The 21,281-nt window shown below is 36.1% G+C and overlaps 2 protein-coding genes across 4 annotated transcripts; one reads left to right on the forward strand and one right to left on the reverse strand.

Annotated features, from left to right (window-relative positions):
• Positions 1 to 8,928: 8,928 nt before the first annotated feature.
• On the forward strand, positions 8,929 to 14,145 carry LOC139872503 (plant intracellular Ras-group-related LRR protein 7-like). 3 transcript variants are annotated; one of them, XM_071860394.1, is made up of 9 exons: positions 8,930 to 9,244; positions 9,523 to 9,592; positions 10,281 to 10,327; positions 10,574 to 10,682; positions 11,077 to 11,162; positions 11,236 to 11,326; positions 12,984 to 13,069; positions 13,767 to 13,853; positions 13,955 to 14,145. In XM_071860394.1, exons 1-9 carry the CDS (start codon positions 9,143 to 9,145, stop codon positions 14,063 to 14,065), a joined length of 789 nt encoding a protein of 262 aa, XP_071716495.1. In that variant the 5' UTR covers positions 8,930 to 9,142; the 3' UTR covers positions 14,066 to 14,145. The 3 variants fall into 3 exon arrangements, with proteins under 3 accessions (XP_071716494.1, XP_071716495.1, XP_071716496.1); XM_071860395.1 differs by having other exon boundaries at positions 13,962 to 14,135; XM_071860393.1 differs by having other exon boundaries at positions 8,929 to 9,244; positions 13,767 to 14,135.
• A 1,097-nt stretch (positions 14,146 to 15,242) lies between these two features.
• On the reverse strand, positions 15,243 to 19,547 carry LOC139870442 (uncharacterized). The gene is made up of 4 exons (XM_071858249.1): positions 19,472 to 19,547; positions 17,343 to 18,468; positions 16,869 to 17,204; positions 15,243 to 15,249 (listed from the first exon to the last, which is right to left on the reverse strand). Exons 1-4 carry the CDS (start codon positions 19,545 to 19,547, stop codon positions 15,243 to 15,245), a joined length of 1,545 nt encoding a protein of 514 aa, XP_071714350.1.
• Between the last annotated feature and the right edge of the window lie 1,734 nt (positions 19,548 to 21,281).

A 21,281-nucleotide genomic window follows, 5' to 3' on the forward strand; every position in this document is an offset into this window, starting at 1 on the left:
TAAAATCGCGACTGTCGAAGTTCGTTGAAATACCCGAGGGAGTACCTTCACTTATTCGTAGAACCGACAACGCAAGATCTCGAGGAAGAAACAACGACTACTACTTCCAACTAAATTTCGGGACGAAATTTCTTTTAAGGTGTAGGTAATGTAACATCCCGCGTTTTTCCGTTAAATTTATTTTTAACACTATCTTTTTTTTTAAATAATACCTTTCGTTATTTAAATTCGTAGTTTCCGTTGACCAACGTTCTTAATTTTCCCGTTATTTAATTATAACATCACTCGTTTACTCGAACGTTTTTAAAATATTCGTTCGGTTAATTCCCGCACCCGCTCTTAAACTCGAGGGACTATTGGTGTCAAGTAAGCAAAGAAGTAACTAGTGGTTGACTAGTCAACCACCTCCTCCCCACCATTTATTATTTTCTTTTCATTTTCCTTTTTCTCTCCATTTTTACTCCCAAACTTCAATCCTTTTGATCTTCATCACACATTCATCATCTAAATCGGATTTAGCAAGCAAACATCAAAACAAATTACATATTTGGAATCCTCTCTTCATCCTCTTCGATTTGGTACCAATTTCATAGCTTGGGGTAAGGTTTCTAAAAACTCTAGATTTCTCTAAATTCATGTTTTTGACTTGAAATTGTGTTAGTTAGTGTCTATGGCTCGTGTATAACATGAATATATGTTTTGTTTGCTCGATTCGTTGTTTTGAGTAACTAGTTTGAACATTTGAAATGGGTGTGCTTAATCCTTAATTTTGGATGAGTTAATGTTGTTAAATTGTTAGAGTTTATGTTTTAAAAAGTGTTACTAGCATCTTTAGCATCAATTTGATGTGTAGGTTGATTTGGAAAACATCATTAACATGATTATTGGTTTTGTGATTCTTGATTAGGGTTTGATGAACTCTAAAAGGAAATTTTGATGCTTTGAATGCCATGAAATGTTATTAGTTAGTGATTAGTTGTATTGTATGTTTCATTACCTTCAAAACGGCATATCATATGTGTGAATTGCATTCCCGAATCTTAAAATGCGTTTTGTAAACTTGAAACGATGGTTTTGAACATTTAATGACCACTTGAAGAGATTTCGGCTATTGTAAATGATGTTTTTGCTTGATGAAAAGTGGTTAGTTGTATTCCTTGTCAAAATACCTTTCCAACGATATAAGATACTTGTTTTGGATGTTTACGGTTTAGGATTTATGGGTATTTGAAGTTGGATTCGTGCTTAAGTGTGAAAACTGCCAGAATTCTCTGCACAGGTAATGGCGCGGCGCGCCAAAGTGGTCTGTCCAACTTTGTCGATTTTTGAATAATGTTTGCTATGCTACGCACCTCCGATTCACATGTAACTTGTTCTAACATGCTCATATATGATTAAAAACCTCAGAAAAATAGTTCGGGACCCGACCCGAACGTGTTGACTTTTCGTTGACTTTGACCGACCGAAGTTCGACTTTTTGTCAAACTTAACCAAATGATTGTGCAACCTTCCTAACTTGTTTCTATACTTGTATCTTTCATGAAACTTGACAAATTGATTCACATGCTACATAATCGAGTCGTAACGAGTCATAGGACTAATTGAACACATTTCACCCGACCTTGTGTCGTAACCGGTTAATTGATACAACTTTTTTGTTTAGGTCAAGGCTAAGCAACTTTCATGCACACGTTTACTTTGTGAAGTACATTTATACTCGTGCACTCGAGGTGAGATCATAGTCTCACCTTTTCAACAACTTTTTATACTTTTAAATTGTGAGCTGAGAAATATATACTTTGTTACATTTTGTACTACTTACTTTTATACTTTGAACACAAGTACGATGAAACAAACATTCCACAGCGAGTTAGAACAAAAATCCTCAATTCGATTATCATTAGTTACACTTGCAGGGTGTAAGCGAGAACTTATATTGTGTGGCCATACGGGTTTGACAAACCCTCATTCAAACGGTTCGCTACCGTTTACGAATGGAATATATTTTCGAGAAACAGTGTATGCTCTAACACTATTGTGATGGGATTCTATGGAAGGAATGTTAAGCATTGATAATTGGGTGCTCGCGAACAAACTTTTGGAATGCAACTTTTGGATGATCAATTTTATGGAAATACTAAATCTTGTGGTTCAAAATATAACTTTTATTAATACACCTATGATTTCACCAACGTTTTTCGTTGACAGTTTTCTATATGTTTCTCAGGTTCATACATGGCTATTTGATACATGCTTCCGCGTACTTTCATACTTGCTTGAGGTCGAGCATACATGCATACACTCTGATTTCTTGCTTGGAGTCAAGCATACATACATACTTACGCTATTTATAGCAACTGTGATTTTCAACTAATTATGTCGCAAGTTATTTCATTTATACATTACTACTTTTGTAAACTTAAACTTGTTGTCGATCCGTTTGGTAAACTAAACTTTGCAAGTCTTGTACTTTTCAAATGAATGCGACATAGTTTTGGTCAAACGAGTCTCATATAGGGACTACGACCACGTAACAGGACCTAAGTTAGCGGCGCCGTAAATGACGATTTTGCCGGGTCGCTACACCCACTGTTGAACGAACCTTAACTTAGATGTGAAATCTCTGAAAACCTCATCAATCTTCATACTTTCTGTCATCTTCATATTCAGAAACTCGGTTTTCAATCTTTCCATCTCATACTCAGAACAATACTGCTCACGAACTTTAGCAGCAAATTGTTCCCAGGTAATTTGACTGATCTGTTCCTTGGGTAAATAAGCAGTAATTGAATCCCACTATTCCATTGCTTCACCCTTGAGAAGCCTACTAGCAAATAACACCATAGATTCAGGCTCACAAAAACATGCTTCCAACGCTCTCTCTACTTCTCTTAGCCAATTAAGGGTCATTGTAGGGTTTGTGTGACCACTGTACTCAGGAGGTTTGCAGTCCATAAACTGTTTATAGGTACACTTCCTTCTTGTCTCAGGGACTTGAAATGGGTACATCATTTGATTAGGAAAAGTCTGGTTAAACGGAAATGACATTTGATAGTTTTGATAGGTATTTTGTGGAAACTGCGATTGGGAACTACCACCGGCTTGATTATAAAGGTTTGAAGGAAAAGTTGTGTTTAACGCAGTGGTATTAGGGTTCCATTGCGCCCGTTCTTGTTCCAACTCCTTAATTTTCTCCTGAGCTTCTAGTAACCGACTTTGAAGTTCTATCACTTCTTGAGAGGTTTCTTCTTTTGAAGACACATGTCCATCTTCGTCAGGGGCTCTAAAAGTACCAGTTCCAGGGACAGTAGGGCCAGTAGCGGTTGTTTGATTATCTGCCATTATTGCACTACCACAACACTCACACCAAAGCTTAGTATAAATTCTGTTAGTACTAACAACTAACACATATCATGTCCTAATACTCACTTAACCCATCCCCAGCATGTTATGTTTAACATGACTCTTCTAAGTTTGGGAACATGACATGTTGATCACAATGCACATGCTGCCAAGCTCAGCTCTGATACCAACTTGTGACACCGCTGATTTTTTTTTTTATAAGTGGCGGAAGCATTTATTTATTAATTACAAAATAAACATTAACTATTGCTAAGACAACCAGTGTCACGTGTCATTACAAAATACATGTTTAAACGGAGAAGATGTAGTTACAATCTGTTTTCAAAAGAACACGGTTTAAGCTATAAAAGATCACATCAGAGTTAATCATGTCAAACATAACATCACCATGCCCGTCTTCTCCCAAAAAGTACTATCTACAAAAGCTATCAACCTGCAGGGAGAAGATGGAGGGGAATTAGAACGAAGCTAAGTGAGTACGACTAACTACAGGCCATAGCATACACAAGTGTTATACTAATCATGTCGCATAGTCTAACACACAAACATCACCCAAGTGCCGTCTACAGAGACTCTGGCGGCTCAGCCAAACCATTAACCACCAGCTGATCGGACTGGGGCTTACCAGAACTTCCTCCACCACCGTATGTATATACATAATCCACACGCGACGGACGCGTCATTCACATATATATACACCACTGCTGTCTAGGCTACCACAGAGGAACCCAACCCGCAGGTTGATCTCTCCTATCGAGGCTACCACACAATAGGGACGCACTGGGCTCCAGCAGACAAGCATCAACTAACATGCAGTCATCATAAGAACTAACTAACTACAACAATAAGTATATCTAACAAGCATGACAATCATAATATAACATGCTTCTATATACTATATTCTCCAGTTAGTCCTACTCACCAAATACCAGCAAACGAGAAGGTATTCAGCTATCTAATCACCGAACCTTCTCTTTCTCCTTTTCTCCTGAGAAAAACATATACACAAGTTAGTTTCTATCCGATAGTACAAAACAGCACAATACTGAAATTTTTGTCAGAAAAAGTATCCGCTAAAAATTTTCTGTTTAACACTTGTGCACTTTCAAAATTTACATCATCTTTCAAAATTTACATCATAAACACCAAAATACAAACGGGCAGCATAACGGCTAGAAATCGACACTTGGTAAAATATTCACTGCCCAAGACACTCGGTCGACTGTCTACACTCACTCGGCCGAGTGTCTAGTCACTCGGCCGATGGTCTCTCATAGACACACTCGGCCGTAGGTCTTACACACTCGGTCGATGGTCGAGTCAGTCGGTCGAGTGTCAGGAGACACTCGGCCGATCGTGTTCATCTGCAGAAGCTGAAGACAAAGTGACGGGTTTCACCCGAAATCGATCAATTCTTGCTCTAGAGCTCGATTACGACCTCAAAACTGACCAAATCAAGACACTAAGCATGTAGAAACATAAACCCACAAGATTTAGACTCAAACGACATCAAATCTAACTCTTTTGACCCAAAATACACACTTTGTAAAAACTAACACAAAAACCCAATTTTCTTGAAGATTAAAGCATGAAAACTTGTGATTCTTACCTTGATAAAATCAGTAAAACACAAGGAACAAGATAATGTAAATGATTTGAGCTCTAAAACAAGAATTTAGGATTAGGGTTTGGTGTAGGTGGAGAAGATGAAGAACGGGGTGGTTTGGGAAGAATCTGGAAAATGCAAGAAAGTGGACAGCACTAGCCATCTAAAGTGGGTTAAAATCCTACACTGTGCAACACACGGGTATTTATCAGTTATCTGATATCTTTCGTACATCATTTGGCAACCCAAACGAAGTCCAAATTAAATAAACAAACATGTTCTGTGACCCTTGTCATAAACTGGTCCTAACCACATCATTAATTAATCATAAACATTAAATAAAAATAAAATATATAATAACACAATACTAACTTAAGGGCAATTTAGTAATCTTACAGCTAGGCCCGATTGAGGATGTTACACAGACATATTGGCTATATGTTTTGTTCCGTAATTTTAATCAGAAGGTAATAGGCAGAGCAACTGGTTGGGCGTCTGTTGGTTTATCAATAGGTCCTGAGTTCGAATCTAGGGGACTCTAAACATTTTTTTTTATCTAACTGGGCTACTGCTATTGATGGGCCGAATTCTGGGTTAGCAGGTTAAAAATAGGAACATAAAGCAAAACTGGTTATATAAATTTAACAGTTAAATTAGAACAGAAAGACTAGCGGTAGTGTAATGGTTGAGACAGTTTGGTTTAAGTAAGAGGTCGTGGGTTCAAGCCTCCGCAGTAGCATTCTTTTTGGAAACTTGTTACCTTAAGGTTCGTGAATCCGAGGCCAACCCTGCATTGTTCAGTATAGTAATATGTATTTTTACTACAAAATACAGTATGGTGAGTTCATTTGATTCCCTTTTACTCTTTACATTTTTGGGACTGAGAATACATGCGCTGTTTTTATAACTGCTTTATTAAATGCTTTTGAAATACATTTTGAACTCCGAATACATGAAATGCTTTTATAAATATATGACGAGATAGACACAACCAAAACATTCCTCGAATGAATTATGTGGACGTGATAATTGCCACCATTGAATTATGTGGACGTGATAATTGCCACAATTGATATGAATATTTTTTCCCTGATTATTATTGCTTGGTAACCTAAGAATTAGGGAACATCACTAATTTTGAGAATTAGTGCACGCCTAATTGACGCGAATCCTAAAGGTAGCTACCGGGTTTAACACCCCCACCCAGAATGTTCACTAGACGAAAGGGCTAGTGGGCGTGGTGTTTAGTACTTCGAAGTTTATATGATTATTATACAGACGAGATGTTCTGTTTTGGGGATATTATTATGCGCATTATATGTTAAGGTCGGTTACCAAGCCAAGCTATGAAAGAAATGAAAAGTGAATGTTATGTATCGAGAGAATGATTTTATACACAGGTTATGTGTATGTTATTTTTGTGCACGAAATATGTGTACGGTTACTAAGATTTATGAAAGATGATTTCGTACACGAGAAAGGTGTACTGTATTTAAAAGATATCGCATGTACATTACAGGTGGGTATAGGATTCGGGCCCATTTGTACCATGCAGCATTTAAATCTTGTGGTCTATCAAAATGATGAATTTTATTGTTTTATGATAAACCTATGAACTCACCAACCTTTTGGTTGACACTTGAAAGCATGTTTATTCTCAGGTATGAAAGAAATCTTCCGCTGTGCATTTGCTCATATTAGAGATATTACTTGGAGTCATTCATGACATATTTCAAAATACGTTGCATTCGAGTCGTCGAGTTCATCAAGATTAATATTAAGTTAATTATAGTTGGATATATTATGAAATGGCATGCATGCCGTCAACTTTCGATGTAATGAAAGATGGTCTTTTAAAAACGAATGCAATATTTTTAAAATATATCATATAGAGGTCAAGTACCTCGCGATGTAATCAACTATTGTGAATCGTTTGTAATCGATATGGACTTCGTCCAGATGGATTAGGACGGGTTGTTTCAATCTGGGTGTCCCTTTAGTGTCTACCCAGTTGCACTATAGAGATTGTAAAGAATTGGTGGATGCTGTGAGCTCTCGGATTAACAACTGGAAAAATAAATTTCTGTCTTTTGTAGGGCGTCTTCAGTTGATTAATTCGGTGTTATCGTCTACGCAAATCTATTGGCAGTCTGTCTTTCTTCTGCCTAGTGCCATTATAAATGACATAAAAGTTTTGATGCGGGGTTTTCTTTGGTGCCAAGGAAATTTTAAGAAGGGTAAGGCGAGGGTTAAATGGGAAGACGTTTGCATTCCTAAGATTGAAGGTGGGCTTGGAATTAAAAGACTTAAAGTATGGAATGTTGCTCTTCTTTCGACTCATATCTGGGGTCTTTTGTCCAACAAGGAATCTCTTTGGGTTCGTTGGGTTCACTCGTACAGGTTAATGGGACGAAATTTTTGGGATATTCAGACTCCTGCGAATGCGAGTTGGAGTTGGCGGAATATCCTATGTATTCGTGAGGTAATCAGAGGTAGATTTTTTCATGAAGTTGGTAATGGTAATATCACATCAGCTTGGTTTGATTGTTGGTGCTCGCAAGGTCCTTTGTCTGCTGTTATTTCTCGCCATGTTTTGTCCCAAACAGGTTACTCAGGTAGAGAATTTGTTCATGAGATTGTTGATGGTAATGGATGGAATTGGCCTCATGAATGGTTCTCTAGATTCCCTATTTTAAATAATGTTGATCCTCTTGTCTTGTCTGAATCAATTGATCTTGTTAAATGGAAAGCAACTAATGGGGAGATGAGGGAATTCTCGGTAAATGTTGTATGGGAAACTATTCGCCCTCGTGCTCCATGCGTGGACTGGTATTCTGTGGTTTGGTTCTCTAATTGTATCCTGAAGCATGCTTTTGTTTTGTGGCTCCTAATGGGTGAGAAGTTGAAAACGCAAGATAAATTGAACCATTGGGAGATTTGCCCGGGTAGCTCTTTGGTTTGTCCGCTTTGTGAACAGGTAGCCGATTCTCATGATCACCTATTTTTTATGTGTTCTTTTTCAAAGCAGGTTTGGAATTTAGTTTCAAGGCACATGGACTTTCCGATTGTCTGTGATGGATGGCGTGATTTTAGAGCTATCCTTTCCCCTTTTGCTGATCGCAACATCGCTCGTATAATTATTGTGAAACTTTTATTTGCCGCCTCAGTTTATTGTATATGGAATGAGCATAATGCTAGATTTTTCAAGAAAAGGAAGAGCTCCTGTAAGCAAATTTATGACCTTATATATCGCACAATTCGTTTGAAGATCATGAGCATTAGATGGAAGAGTTCTCCTCAAGTCCTCCGGCTTAAATTCGATTGGAAAATCTCTTGAGTTGTTTTCATGTTTTGTTTGTGAGCTTTTGCTCATGGTGCTATTTTGAGTTGTAATAGCTAGGTTGTTTGAGAGACTATATGACTCACCTATAGTCGTTGTGATACATTGTATTCTGTTTTATATCAATATATTCACCGGGTGATACCCTAAAAAAAAAAAAGAAAAAAAAGTTTGAAAGTAAAAGAGGAAAAAAAGTTGAAGAAAGTGAAATATGATTTGTCGCTTTAAAAAAAGTTCTACTGTACTTATTTTTTATAATAGTTTTTCATTCACTTCTCTCTTCACTAAAATAACGTTACAATTTCGCTACATCGCGCGGACGTTTACACTAGTTCAACTCAACTCGTGTTCATATACTAACTCGAACTTGTATTAAACGACTTCGAACTTAATTTACTCAAGTCGTTAACACCTTTAAAAAATAAATCATATTGTTCAAACAAGTGCAAACCACGTGATTCATTCCAATCCTCTTTATTTCCAAATGGATTTGGTCTCACCTATAAAGACACCCCACACCAAAATATCCTACTTTTATCCTTTGCGTATCTAAACAAAAGTAGAATTTTCTTGCAAAAAAAAAGAAAAAAGAAAAAAAATAACACAGCAAAACAGCACAAAAATAAACTGTAACTACACAAATTCGACGTTAGAATAGTCTTTTTTCCAAGTCATCAATTTCCATTTTAATCTTAATTTTTCATCCGTATGTAATTTGATTCTCAATCAAGAATCAAACCCTAAACAAAATCTCTCTTTCTAATTTATTTATCTAGATCATTTTGAAGTAAAGTTGAAAACTTTTTTGGTTTGTTTTGTGAATTAATTAATTAATGGGTTGTGTTTCTAGCAAGACGAATGCTGATTCAAAGTCCGACCGCCTCTCACGGTGGCGCGCCACCGGCATTGTTGCCTTACGTGACTCCAAATTAAAGGTAATTACTTTTTTATCTTTATTTTCTTTAATTAATAGCAAATCAGCTGTTTTTTATATTTTTGATCAAAGGGTTTATTTCGATAAATCATTCGCTGCAAATGACTTAAAAAAGTTGGCTACTTTATGTGTTTTACTGTTACATTAGCACACAGGAATTTTGTTTTTTCTTCTTTATTTGGTATTTATTTATAATTTATAATTTATAATTTGTAATTTATATTTATAGAATATGATGTTTCAAGACTAAATTTTTCTTTTCATTTTTTGATGAAACAGTCATTACCAGATGAAGTTCTTGAGCTGGATAGATCTGTTCGGACGCTCGATTTAACTCGTAATAAATTAGGTAATTGTTCCTTTATGGTTTAAGAAGTTTATAAGTTACTGTACATTATTTGAAGGGCATCATAATGTGTTTTTTGGGTTTACATTTGTTTGCTTGATATGATACAAATGTTTGCGTAGCAAGTAGACGATAAATCATGGCTTTTGTTGATTTATTTCCGATTTTGTTTAACTGTACTCGGATTAACTATAAGCTAGTAAAAAAAGTTCCAAACTTGATAATAAAAACAAAAGGGAAAGTTCATTACTTTACAATATATACAAGAATAAAAAACGATAACACTACAAGAATAAAAAACGTTAACACGTGATTGTATGTGTTACTAAGTTGATGTAAATGGATTTGAGATGAGACCTGCAAAGTTTGTTCTATTGCAACTGATCATTCAATATCGTGGTTCGTAATCCACATTCGAACCACAAGCACCCTTTTCTAACTAGAGGAAATTTAGATACTATTCGTTTAAACTTACTTCCTTAGTTATCCCTGATATGTTTTATGAACCATATCTTGCTATCTTCTTACATCAAAATGAACCTAACCTGCGAAAACATCATCTTGAACTGTTTATTTTCGTCCTCTATCTAAACCAACATACTTGTTCGTCCTTTATTTAAACCAACATACTTGGTATCTTATAGAAATCTGATTAGTTTTACTGTCCAATTTTGTCGTTTTGCTACCGCAGCTGATATTCCGGAGGAGATTAGCAAATTAATAAACATGCAGAGGCTGGTAAGTACCGATTCTTTCATTATTGTTTTGTATTATTTTTATTTAACTTACTAGTTTAGGATAATTATGAGATGATCGAGTTTACAGTTTCGTGATCATTTCTTGAATTAAGTGCCGACTTTATATGTACAGTAATTATGAGTGATCGAGTTTTCTGTTTCGGGCTTCGTATTTGTATTATATATAGTGATTAATGACTAATAGTGTGATTCTGTGTTAATATCTGAAACACTAATTTGCTTTCAGATTTTGGCTGAAAATGTAATCGAGCGTCTTCCAACGAATGTGGGCCAACTTCAGTCTTTGAAGATATTAAATCTCGATCAGAATAGAGTTACCTTTTTACCCGATGAACGTAATAACACAATTTTTTTCTTTCATTATTTCCCCCATCCCGTATAAATTTGCCACAGTTTCATATATATATTTTTTTTCTAACAATAATGGGATTAAGGCTTTGTTATCCAAATTAGGATGTGTGTTTAAAGTCGTTATGAATTTTTTTTAATAATAAGACTAAAATAAGCAGCCATAATAATAGTAATAGCTAAAGATAGATACTGATCGAATGTTCTTCTTTTAATTGATGAAATAAAAACAATGAGATAATCAGATGTTCTAGTATTAAAAGTTTTTCATTATTTATAAAATTGATTGATAGATAAAGTTACCAAAAAGGCATTTTTGGTGAATTTTCCTTGTTTGAGTTCATGTGTGTATTTTTCATGAATTCAAATTATTGTGTTCAGTGGGCCAATTGGTTAGACTTGAGCGGTTATCTATCTCGGGCAACCAGTTAACTACTTTACCTGACACCATTGGAAGTTTACGCAATGTAAGTGATATCTTCGCAAATTCCGAGTACGCTGTGAGAATATAGAACTCAATTATGTTTTTGCAAAATACAGCTGTTGCTGTTGAGTGTATCGAATAATCAATTGAAGCTTCTTCCAGAATCTGTTGGGAGCTGCTATTCATTAGAAGAGCTACAAGCAAATGGTATCTTTCTGTTGTTTGCATTTTGCGTTAACTTAACATTTTATTTTGTTGTTGCTTTACTTTATGATAGAGGTGGCAAATTGTGCGGGTCAAAACAGTTAATGTTAACCCATCATACTTTTTTTTTCTGAGAATATTAAGTCTCACACTTGATTACAATAACTCCATTATTCTTAATATGGTAGTTTGAATAAAATGATTTAGAAGGTTATGCTCCAAAAATACTCTGGTCAACTTTCAACATGTTTTTTTTAATCTAATCGTTTTTACTGTACCTGTTTGACCTGTCAGAAATAAAATTTGATCCAGCTTATGCCTTAATTTCTAGGTAGTATGCCATGTTTGTTATTTTCTTTTAATTTACTTTTCACAATTGGTCCCAAACTTTTTTGTTTTCAACTACTACTACTACTACTTTCTAGGTATTTTGTCAAGGATGAATTAGTATATCGCATTTGGGGTACCAAAATGGGTGGGTTTGTTAATGGGTTAAACTGGGTTACGTTTTAATACATGTTCGTTGACCTATAACCATTTTTTGTCCGTTTCAACAAAGGTATATATGTTAATAGTTACTGTATTAAATATGCTTATAGAACTTATAGGAGTAAATTATTAACGTTTCTTTTAACTTTCATGACCTATTGGCGGCTTGTCTGCCTCGTAGAGCCTAAATTGAATTTCAGTCAGGCTTTAAAACCCATGAAAATTTGATTTTACCATTTTCATGGCGTCCTTTTTTTTCCGGCTCTATACCATTTTCATGGCGTCTCAGTTTTATTTTTAATTTTATGTTTAATTTTATTTTACTATTTGTTTTTTTAAAAAAAATTTCCTACTTATTGGCCGGAGGTTCACTCGGAAGCAATCTCCTTATCCGCCGAATAGAGAGAGGGATGACTTTCTCTACTTTTGAGAGTGTTTCACTTTGGGTGGAGAAATGACTTGTTTTTATTCTCGGATAGGGGAAGGATTGTCTACATCTCACCTCCCCATACACCACTCATGTGGTATTGAGTTTTGTTGTTGTTTGTTGTTGTTGTTTAGCTTTCATGATTTCTCCAAGTTTGTCCCTATCTTCGTAAAGGGTATTTGACTTGCCCACTTTTTGAAAGTTTGTTCACTAGTAGTCCAATTTTGGACTACCGGTGAAACGACTCTTTCTATGGATGGAGAATTCTTTCTTTACACGTGGGCGGAGAAATGACTTCGATTCTATTCTAGGGTAGAGGAATGATTGTCTACCCCATACCTCGCAAGCGCGGGATTGGGTATTGTTGTTGTTCAACCACTGGTGAAAAAAAGTTTTGAAAATTGGGCATTTAAAAGTACAGGGACACTTTTCGTAAAGAATTTACTTAACTAATAACTATAGTTTTTCACTAATAATCTGAATTTTTAAAAGCTGTTTAGGACAATATTATGTTAAATACATTTTTTGAGCAACTTTTTTAGTTAACTTCTTCAATTTGACCCATTTGAGACAAATGTAAATCAAACCCACTAATAAGTAATCAGGTCGATATTGACACTTCTTGTTTGCAGTTAAAGCCGGGTACAACGGTTAAGAATGTTAAAGCACTCATTTTTTAATGTCTACCATGCTTAAAATCTCACTGTGATGCTTCTTATCGTTTCTTATTTTTGTGGTTTGTAGATAATTCTATTGATGAACTTCCTCCTTCTGTCTGCAATCTCATTCACCTTAAGTCATTATGCTTGGACAATAACAATATTAAACAGGTATCATTCATTTGTAATATTTGAACTATTCGTTCTGCATTTACATATGGTCTTAGATTTGAAGTTGTAATTGTGGGTTGAGAAAAAAACATGATATTCCCTTGGTTGCGAAATTCGCTACTCGGGGAGTACTTGGTTGGGACTTTGGAGGGAGTTATCGGCAATTTAGGGATTAATCGGTTTGAACTTTCTATACATTCAAATAATAAATATTAAAATCATATGTATAAATATAGAAGTAACCATAAACATAAACTTTAACATAATTGTGTAAAAACATAAACATAATCGTTCTTTTGTTCAAAAACTCTAACATCCTAGTTTTTTAATTCACATTAAAATGTTGACCAATTTTGACTTTCACCGGCTTTGACCAACAAATCCAATTGATCCATTAACCGACGTTGGCCGATTAATTAAACGTAGTTTGGAAAGTTGGATCGATCTGTTTTTAAAATTGAGTAGTTAATTGGGAGTAATCAAAGTATTTTAAAGCAGTGGATATTCCTCACACAAATCAAGAAATAAAGAAATCTAAAATGCACAAATTCTACTATGTTTTTTTTTTTTTTTTTTTTTTTTTTTTTAATTCTACTATGCTTGTCAACATTAAATATATATATATCATTGTAATGTGATAAAAATGGCTTTACTTTCTAGAAGTGAAAATTAAATTTTTGCACCATTTTTCCTACAGATACCACCGGATTTGTTGAAGGCATGCAAGACTCTACAAAGTATTTCATTGCATGATAATCCCATATCTATGGATCAATTCCAGTCGGTAAGCTTCAACGTCTCCTTTCTTAATACTCGATATCTGCATTTCTCCATAAAAGTTAAGTCGTGTGGTCAAAGTGATCAAGATCCGATTTTTACTCTCAGATGGAAGGATTCCAAGAATTTGAAGGTAGAAGGAAAAAGAAATTCGACAAACAAATAGATTCGAATGTGACGATGGGTTCTAAAGGCCTTGATGAGGGCGTTGATTTGTGATGCTATCTATACTTTGCTGTTCTTGTAGAGAGCCGCTTATTGTACATTGCTAATTGCTATTGCTAATTGCTAATTGCTAATTGCTATTGCTAAATTGCTAATTGCTAATTGCTAAATATATCTAAAGTATAAGTTATAGGAACTGTATATACAAATGTATATACAAAAAAGTGGTCTTTTGTCATTCTTTACTTTTAGTATTTTTGGTGTATATTTATGAGTCTTTCTGTGTTTTGACGCTAAAACACAGAAAGACAACAAACTTCTTTGACGTTTTTGACACTAAAACGGGCCCACGTACCGTTTATGATGGTAGACAACAAAATGAGTGATCAAAATACAGTGATACGTTCCTAGCTTTTAGTTAAATGATTATATAGTTATATGTCTAAAATGCCTCTTAGTTGAATGATATTTTCCTATCTTGAAACTTGGCAAACTCGACCCGATTATATGTCCCACAACATCAGAATACAAATAAATAAGTAGTCGTTCAAGGTTACTACTAACTACTAGTGATACTTTAAACCTCGAGTTGAGTTAATTGACTCAACACTTGAATGTTATAGAAAGTATGGTATATATGTAAACTTACATATACACAAAAGTTAAATGCTACAATGTACAAGTTTAGTAACGCTTGCATCAACAACAACAACAACAACATTACTCAATTCCACTAAAGTGGAGTATGGAGGAGGTTAGATGTAGACAGTCCTTTCCTCTACCCTAAAGTAAAAGGGAAGTCATTCTTCTACCCAGGATACCTATCGGTCCCCAGGTAGAGGAAGTCGTCCCTCCTTATTCTGTAGAGCAGAGAGGCTGCTTCCTAGGGACCTCCGACCAGAAAGAACCATGAAATCCGATATGTGAAGTAAAAATATACAAGTAAAGTTGATAAAATAGAAACTTTACCATGAATAATGTATACTCCAATACGATATATATAGGTAAATAAAGCATATAGCAATATAATGTAATATAACATATACGAAAATATGTGAGTGTCAAATATGCAAGTATAACAAGTCATGTAAGTACAATAAGTATACGTAAACATGTTGGTAAGAAGCATGTAGGTATAATATGTAGTATAAAATAGATGGTATACTATGTAGGCATAGACAAATAAGTATACTATGTAGCATAAAACATGTGATATGTAAGTACGTATAAATTAATTGCTATATAATGTAATACAAACATGTAACCATATAGTGCAATAAAGCATGTGAATATGCTACAATAAGTATAGATATATTATATATCCATAAAACATGTCCAGCCAATACGTAAAGTCCCACGAAAAAAAAAAATATTAATAATAATAATAAAATAATAAAGACATATATGAAGTGCACACAAGCAAGTAGGCAAGAAATATAATATAAATATATAAAATAAATAAACACCATGTAGAACCTATTCATCTATTCTAATTCTACTCCTCCACAAATTCCTATCAGAAGTCATGTCCTCGGTCAATAAGAGCTCCTTCATGTCAAGCTTCAATCTATCCTCCAACCTACGTTTGGGTCTACCCCTTCTCCTTACGCCCCCAACAACAAGGGTCTCGACTCTCCTAACCGGGGCTAAAAGTGGGCGCCTCATAACATGCCCGAACCATCTAAGTCGTCCTTCCCTCAATTTGTTGGTTATGTTCCCAACTTCCAAGTTCTCCCTAAAAACTCCATTTGGTATCATATCTAGCATGGTCTTGCCACACGTCCACCTAAGCATCCTCATTTCTGCCACCTCCATCCCCCTCTCTTGGGCTTTCGTCATTGGCCAACACTCTGAGCCGTACAACATGGCCGGTCTGATTGCGACCTTGAAAAATTTCCCTTTCAATTTAAGGGGTACCTTCTTGTCGCACAGCACCCCTTTCGCTGCCCTCCACTTCAACCATCCTACTCGTATACGATGCGTCACGTCCTCATCTATCCTTCCCGATTTGTGAAACATCGAGCCTAAATATCTAAAGGACTCTTGTGGTGGTAAAATCTGATCCCCAATTCTGACATCCACTAAATCCTCTTGTTCTTCTTCGCTCGTCTTGAAATCGCATCTAAGGTACTCCGATTTAAGTCTGCTAATCCGTAGGCCATTTGATTCTAGTGCAGTCCTCCATTGCTCTAGCCTTCTGTTAAGCTCCTCCTGGGAATCCGAAACTAAAACAATATCGTCGGCGAATATTAGGTACCATGGGATGTTATCTTGTATCCTCTTAGTTAGTTCGTCTAGGATCAAAGCGAAAAGATAAGGGCTAAGGGCCGATCCCTGATGTAAACCTACCTCAACCGGGAAAAACTCTGTGTTTCCTACTGCCATGCGTACGCGAGTCTTCGCCCCATTGTACATATCTCTAATAGTTCTTATATATCTACTTGGGACACCCTTAGCGTTAAGAGTCTTCCAAATCAGCTCGCGCGAGACACAGTCATAAGCCTTTTCCAGGTCTAAGAACGCCATGTGTAGGTTCTTTTGTTTTTCCCTATACTTCTCCATAAGGCTTCTAACGATGTGAATCGCCTCAGTCGACGAGCGTCCTGGCATGAAACCGAATTGGTTCTCTGAAACCTTTGTCTCGCGTCGGAGCCTTGTCTCAATCACTCTCTCCCAAAGCTTCATAGTATGACTAAGTAACTTTATGCCTCTGTAATTACTACATATTTGTGCATCTCCCTTGTTCTTGTAAATGGGGATGACCTCACTGAGTCTCCATTCCATAGGCATCTTTGCGCTTCTAAACGTCGTGTTGAAAAGGTTTGTCAACCATCTAACCCCATCGCCTCCTAGGCACCTCCACGCCTCAATCGGGATTTGGTCTGGTCCTACTGCTTTGTTTCTCCCCATCTTTCGTAGGGCTGATCTAACTTCCTCCTGGTTAATCCTCGTGCAGAAACAGTTGTTTTGATATTCACGAACCTCGTGGAGTTCCTCGTTCCGCTTTGTTCTTTCCCTACCAAAAAGGGATGCAAAATACTCTTCCCATCTTTTCTTAATAAGGTCTTCTCTCACTATACTTTGACCCGCTTCATCCTTGATATATTTGACGTTAACTAAGTCCCTGCCTCTTCGCTCCCTAGCTTTAGCTATTCTATATATGTCATTGGCTCCCTCTTTAGAGTCTAGTTTCCTATATAAATCTTCATAAGCTTTGTCTTTTGCAATTGTTACGGCCTTCTTTGCTTCTCTTTTAGCTTCTTTATATCTTTCTTCTACCCTAGTTCTCTCTGCAGGTGTCCCTTCTCCAAAAGTAATGAGCTCCCTAAACCTCGCATGCTTTAACACGACTTTCGTTTGGACATCGTCACTAAGCCACCACGATTCTCTACTACTCTTATGGGCTCTCGATGTCCCTAATACCATCCCTAAAGCTTCTTTTGCCACCTCTCTGATAGTGGACGCCATGCGGTTCCATAACTGGTCAACGTCAGCAGGGGCTACGTTATCCCCTTCTACACACAATCTATCGGCCACAGTCGTTCTAAAAGTCTCCGCCTTCGCTCCATGTAGGTTCTTCCAAAGGATTCTATGTTGCACAACCTTAGCCCTCCTACGAACTCTTCCCCGGGTAACTAGGTCCATGATCAACAATCTGTGCTGGGAGGAGCACGTATATGCTGGAAGGACCTTACAGTCCCTACATGTCCTAAGTTCCCCTTTACGAAGGAGCAAAAAGTCAATCTGGGTGCAACGGCCCCCGCTATAAAAAGTGGCTAACTGAGCATCCCTCTTCTTGAAAAAAGAGTTAGCTACAACCAACTCGTGGGCAATGGCAAACTCAAGGGTTGAGCGCCCTTCTTCATTTCTAGGACCAAACCCAAAACCCCCATGGGCTCCCTCGTAACCTTCTGCCTCCACTCCTATGTGTCCATTCAGATCACCCCCTATAATTAGTCGATGATCCGCTGGGCACCCCCTCACTACCTCATCTAACAATTCCCAAAAACTCTTCTTTTCCGCATCACTTAAACCCGCATGAGGTGCGTACGCGCTAATGACCGTGAAAGTTTCCTCCTTAATAATTAGACTAGCCGACATAATCCTATCGCTAAACCTACCCAAGTCAACAACGTTATCCTTATGTAGATTTCCCAAAAAGATACCTACCCCGTTCCGTGCTATCCTAGAACCCGAGTACCACAACCTATAGTCCTTAATATCTACCGCCCCTTCACCCTTCCATCTAGTCTCTTGAACACACCCTATGTCCACATTACTCTTGATAAAGGTATCAACGAGCTCAATCCTCTTGCCCGTCAAGGTTCCTATATTCCAACTACCCACTCTAATCTTACCAAGGGTGGCTACCCTACTACCGCCTCTATCCCCTCTAGGCCTACCCACCCCTAAACTAGGAGGACATGACCTCAAGTGACCATAGGTATGCGTAAGATCTATATTAACCTATACACCAAAAGATGACCTAAGTAAAAGCTAAAATATGACTATGTTAAATAAGTATTTATAGTTACCTACACTATTAAAAACAGAAGATAAATAGAAATAGATGTAAGTTATAGCTAATATAGATTTCAAAATGGAAAGCAAAAATAACAGTAATATCTATAACTATATAAATATGATATAAATATATAAATATATGAATATATATAACAATGATATATATATATATATATATATATATATATATATATATATATATATATATATAAGGGTTTACTCCTAATATATATAAGTATAGGCAGGAATCAGCAAGCAATTAACAAAAAGATAGATCGAGAGAGAGAAACGTAACCGGCCGGAAAGATAAATTTCCGGTTACAAGCGGCGGCGGCGGCCGGCGGGAGAATTGTGGTGAAGCAAAGGGTGGTAATTTCCTATGCGAAGAAACGATCTTGGGCCAGGTATGAGGTATGTGATTGTTCGCTCGCCGGAAATTGGCCGGAAAAGCTTGTAAATTGACCGGAAAAAGTCACATACGACGGTCGTTCTTGGCGGCGCGTGGGGTCTCCGTCACCGGCGAGAGTGGTCTCGTTCTGATCGTTAGCTATAAACAGGTTAAATGAAAGTGGTGGTGTCTTTTTAAAATCAACAGGTTTGAAGAATTTTGACAAGCAAGATAAATGCACTCCTGGTGAGAAGTATTACTCGAGTAGCTTGAGCTTGTTTTGATTCAAGCCGACTTGATTTCGGATATTTTTAAGTGGATCTAGTAACTTACGTGTTTCAACTATAGTATTTCTACCTTTTGTTGGTATGTAATTATTATTATTATGATTATCGATAGAAAGTGGTGTACTTTAAAATCACAACTTTAAGCATCACAAGTTATTTCAAAGGTTTCGCTTCGGAAACTTATGTTGGTCCACCCCAGACAGTCTCATATCCAACACGAGAGGTGAATCGTGTCAGATGTGAGAGGTGAATAGAGCTAACCTAGTGGTAAGTCAATGTGGTTGGGTTTGACATTTTCAGTAACTTTCTCTAAAGAATATATTAGTACTCCATCCATTTTAATGTCAAAGTCCGGGTTGACATTTTCATAACTTTTATATGTTATATAATACTTGATAAAAGTTTTACCGGATGAAATCACATACTAAACTTGATTTATTCATATTCATCGTGTATTATATAACCCAAAAAAGGTTATTTAAATTCAAACTTAAGAAAAATAAAAAAGTTAACCCAAGACTATTAAGTTGAAACGAAACGAGAAAGAGTATCCGTAATATAAAGAATTTAGTTGGGAATTATTGTTCCACGTGGCATTATATGATGGTGAGCAAGTAGTCTGTTTGGTAAGCTAAGCTCAAACTGTTGCACCAAAACAAGAGACAACACTATAGTGGTGGGTGAGATGAGATCATTCTCACTACCTCATTTGTAAGGTTCACTTGTCAAAATTTGTGATCCAAATTAATAAGAGAAATAATTTTGCATAAAGTTCATATAGACTTGTATTTATTGGGATTAAACAAAAGACACTTCATAAGTTAAAACGATTTAATAATTGATTCTTTCCTCTGTTTAGGTTAACCGAGAGTGTAAATACTTTTACTCCGATGTATATTGGAATATCCCGTGAAGGTTTCGACCAATGACGGATCAAAATCTTCTTTGGCGAGGGCAAAACATTAAAAAAAAATCAATATAGCTTACGATGTCCAACTTTATATAAATACCCAGGCGCGTGGCTGACCCAGTTGCTCTGCTCGACACTGGACCCACCTCTGTTTTCGAGCCTTGTTGCTATCTATGATTAAACGAAACCTCTTATGATTGTGGTTATGTTGTAATGGTTAAACTAAGTTAATGTTAACACTCCCTACTTGTGTAAAGTGGTTAGAAATGAGATGGTGCAATCAAATAAAGACCTACTTATTATGCTCTTCACAGGATAGTAGCTAAACAAATATGTCTTCACGTTTTTATCATATTGACAGCAAGTATTTTTACGTAGATCTGTAATCTTAATGGTAGCTCGATCCAAGAGAATGGGACCCACTCTTCAAATATCTAAGGTTTTTTTTTTTCAATTGAGGTTTCATTGACTCTTTGGTTAAAGAGTATTTTCTAAGCATGGCTGGTGAGTAACTTGCTTATCAAACACATGACACCATTATCACAATTGTAAAGGAACACATGCACTTTATGATTGGTCTACTCTACACACAATTTAGCATTTTGGATCAACATTTTATACACTCAACAATAAAAATTAAAAAATACTTACACATGTTCTAGAGGATGAAAAGAAGATTTTTAAACCACTAAAATTAAGCCACACATCACCGTTTATGCTCTAAGGTATTGTACATTATAATAATGTAATGTATAGATAGATGTATAATGAGCGGTGCATGACTAATTTTGACAGTGTACAAATCACCGACTAAAAGAAAATAAGTATTTTGACTCCTTTTTGACCTTTTGTACATGTTATATTATCTATGATTGTATAATAGTAAATTATAAGGGTAAGTAAGCTACAAGGCATCTAATCTAACTCTAACTACAAGGCATCTAATATAACTGTAATATTTGTAGATCCATTTTTAAGAGCAACGGTTAATTTGTAAAATTTATTTTGATATGATGGTATTGGAATTATGTGCACCTAATGTTTGAATGGTTAATATATCATCAATATTTATTGGTTTTGATTATGGAAGGACAGTTGTACAAAAATTTTAGTTGTTTGATTAAAAATTGATGTGGTCATAACATAATAATAAATTCTTTG

This window comes from Rutidosis leptorrhynchoides, chromosome 10 (assembly GCF_046630445.1).
Source record: "Rutidosis leptorrhynchoides isolate AG116_Rl617_1_P2 chromosome 10, CSIRO_AGI_Rlap_v1, whole genome shotgun sequence".
In the NCBI taxonomy this organism is placed as follows: domain Eukaryota; kingdom Viridiplantae; phylum Streptophyta; class Magnoliopsida; order Asterales; family Asteraceae; genus Rutidosis; species Rutidosis leptorrhynchoides.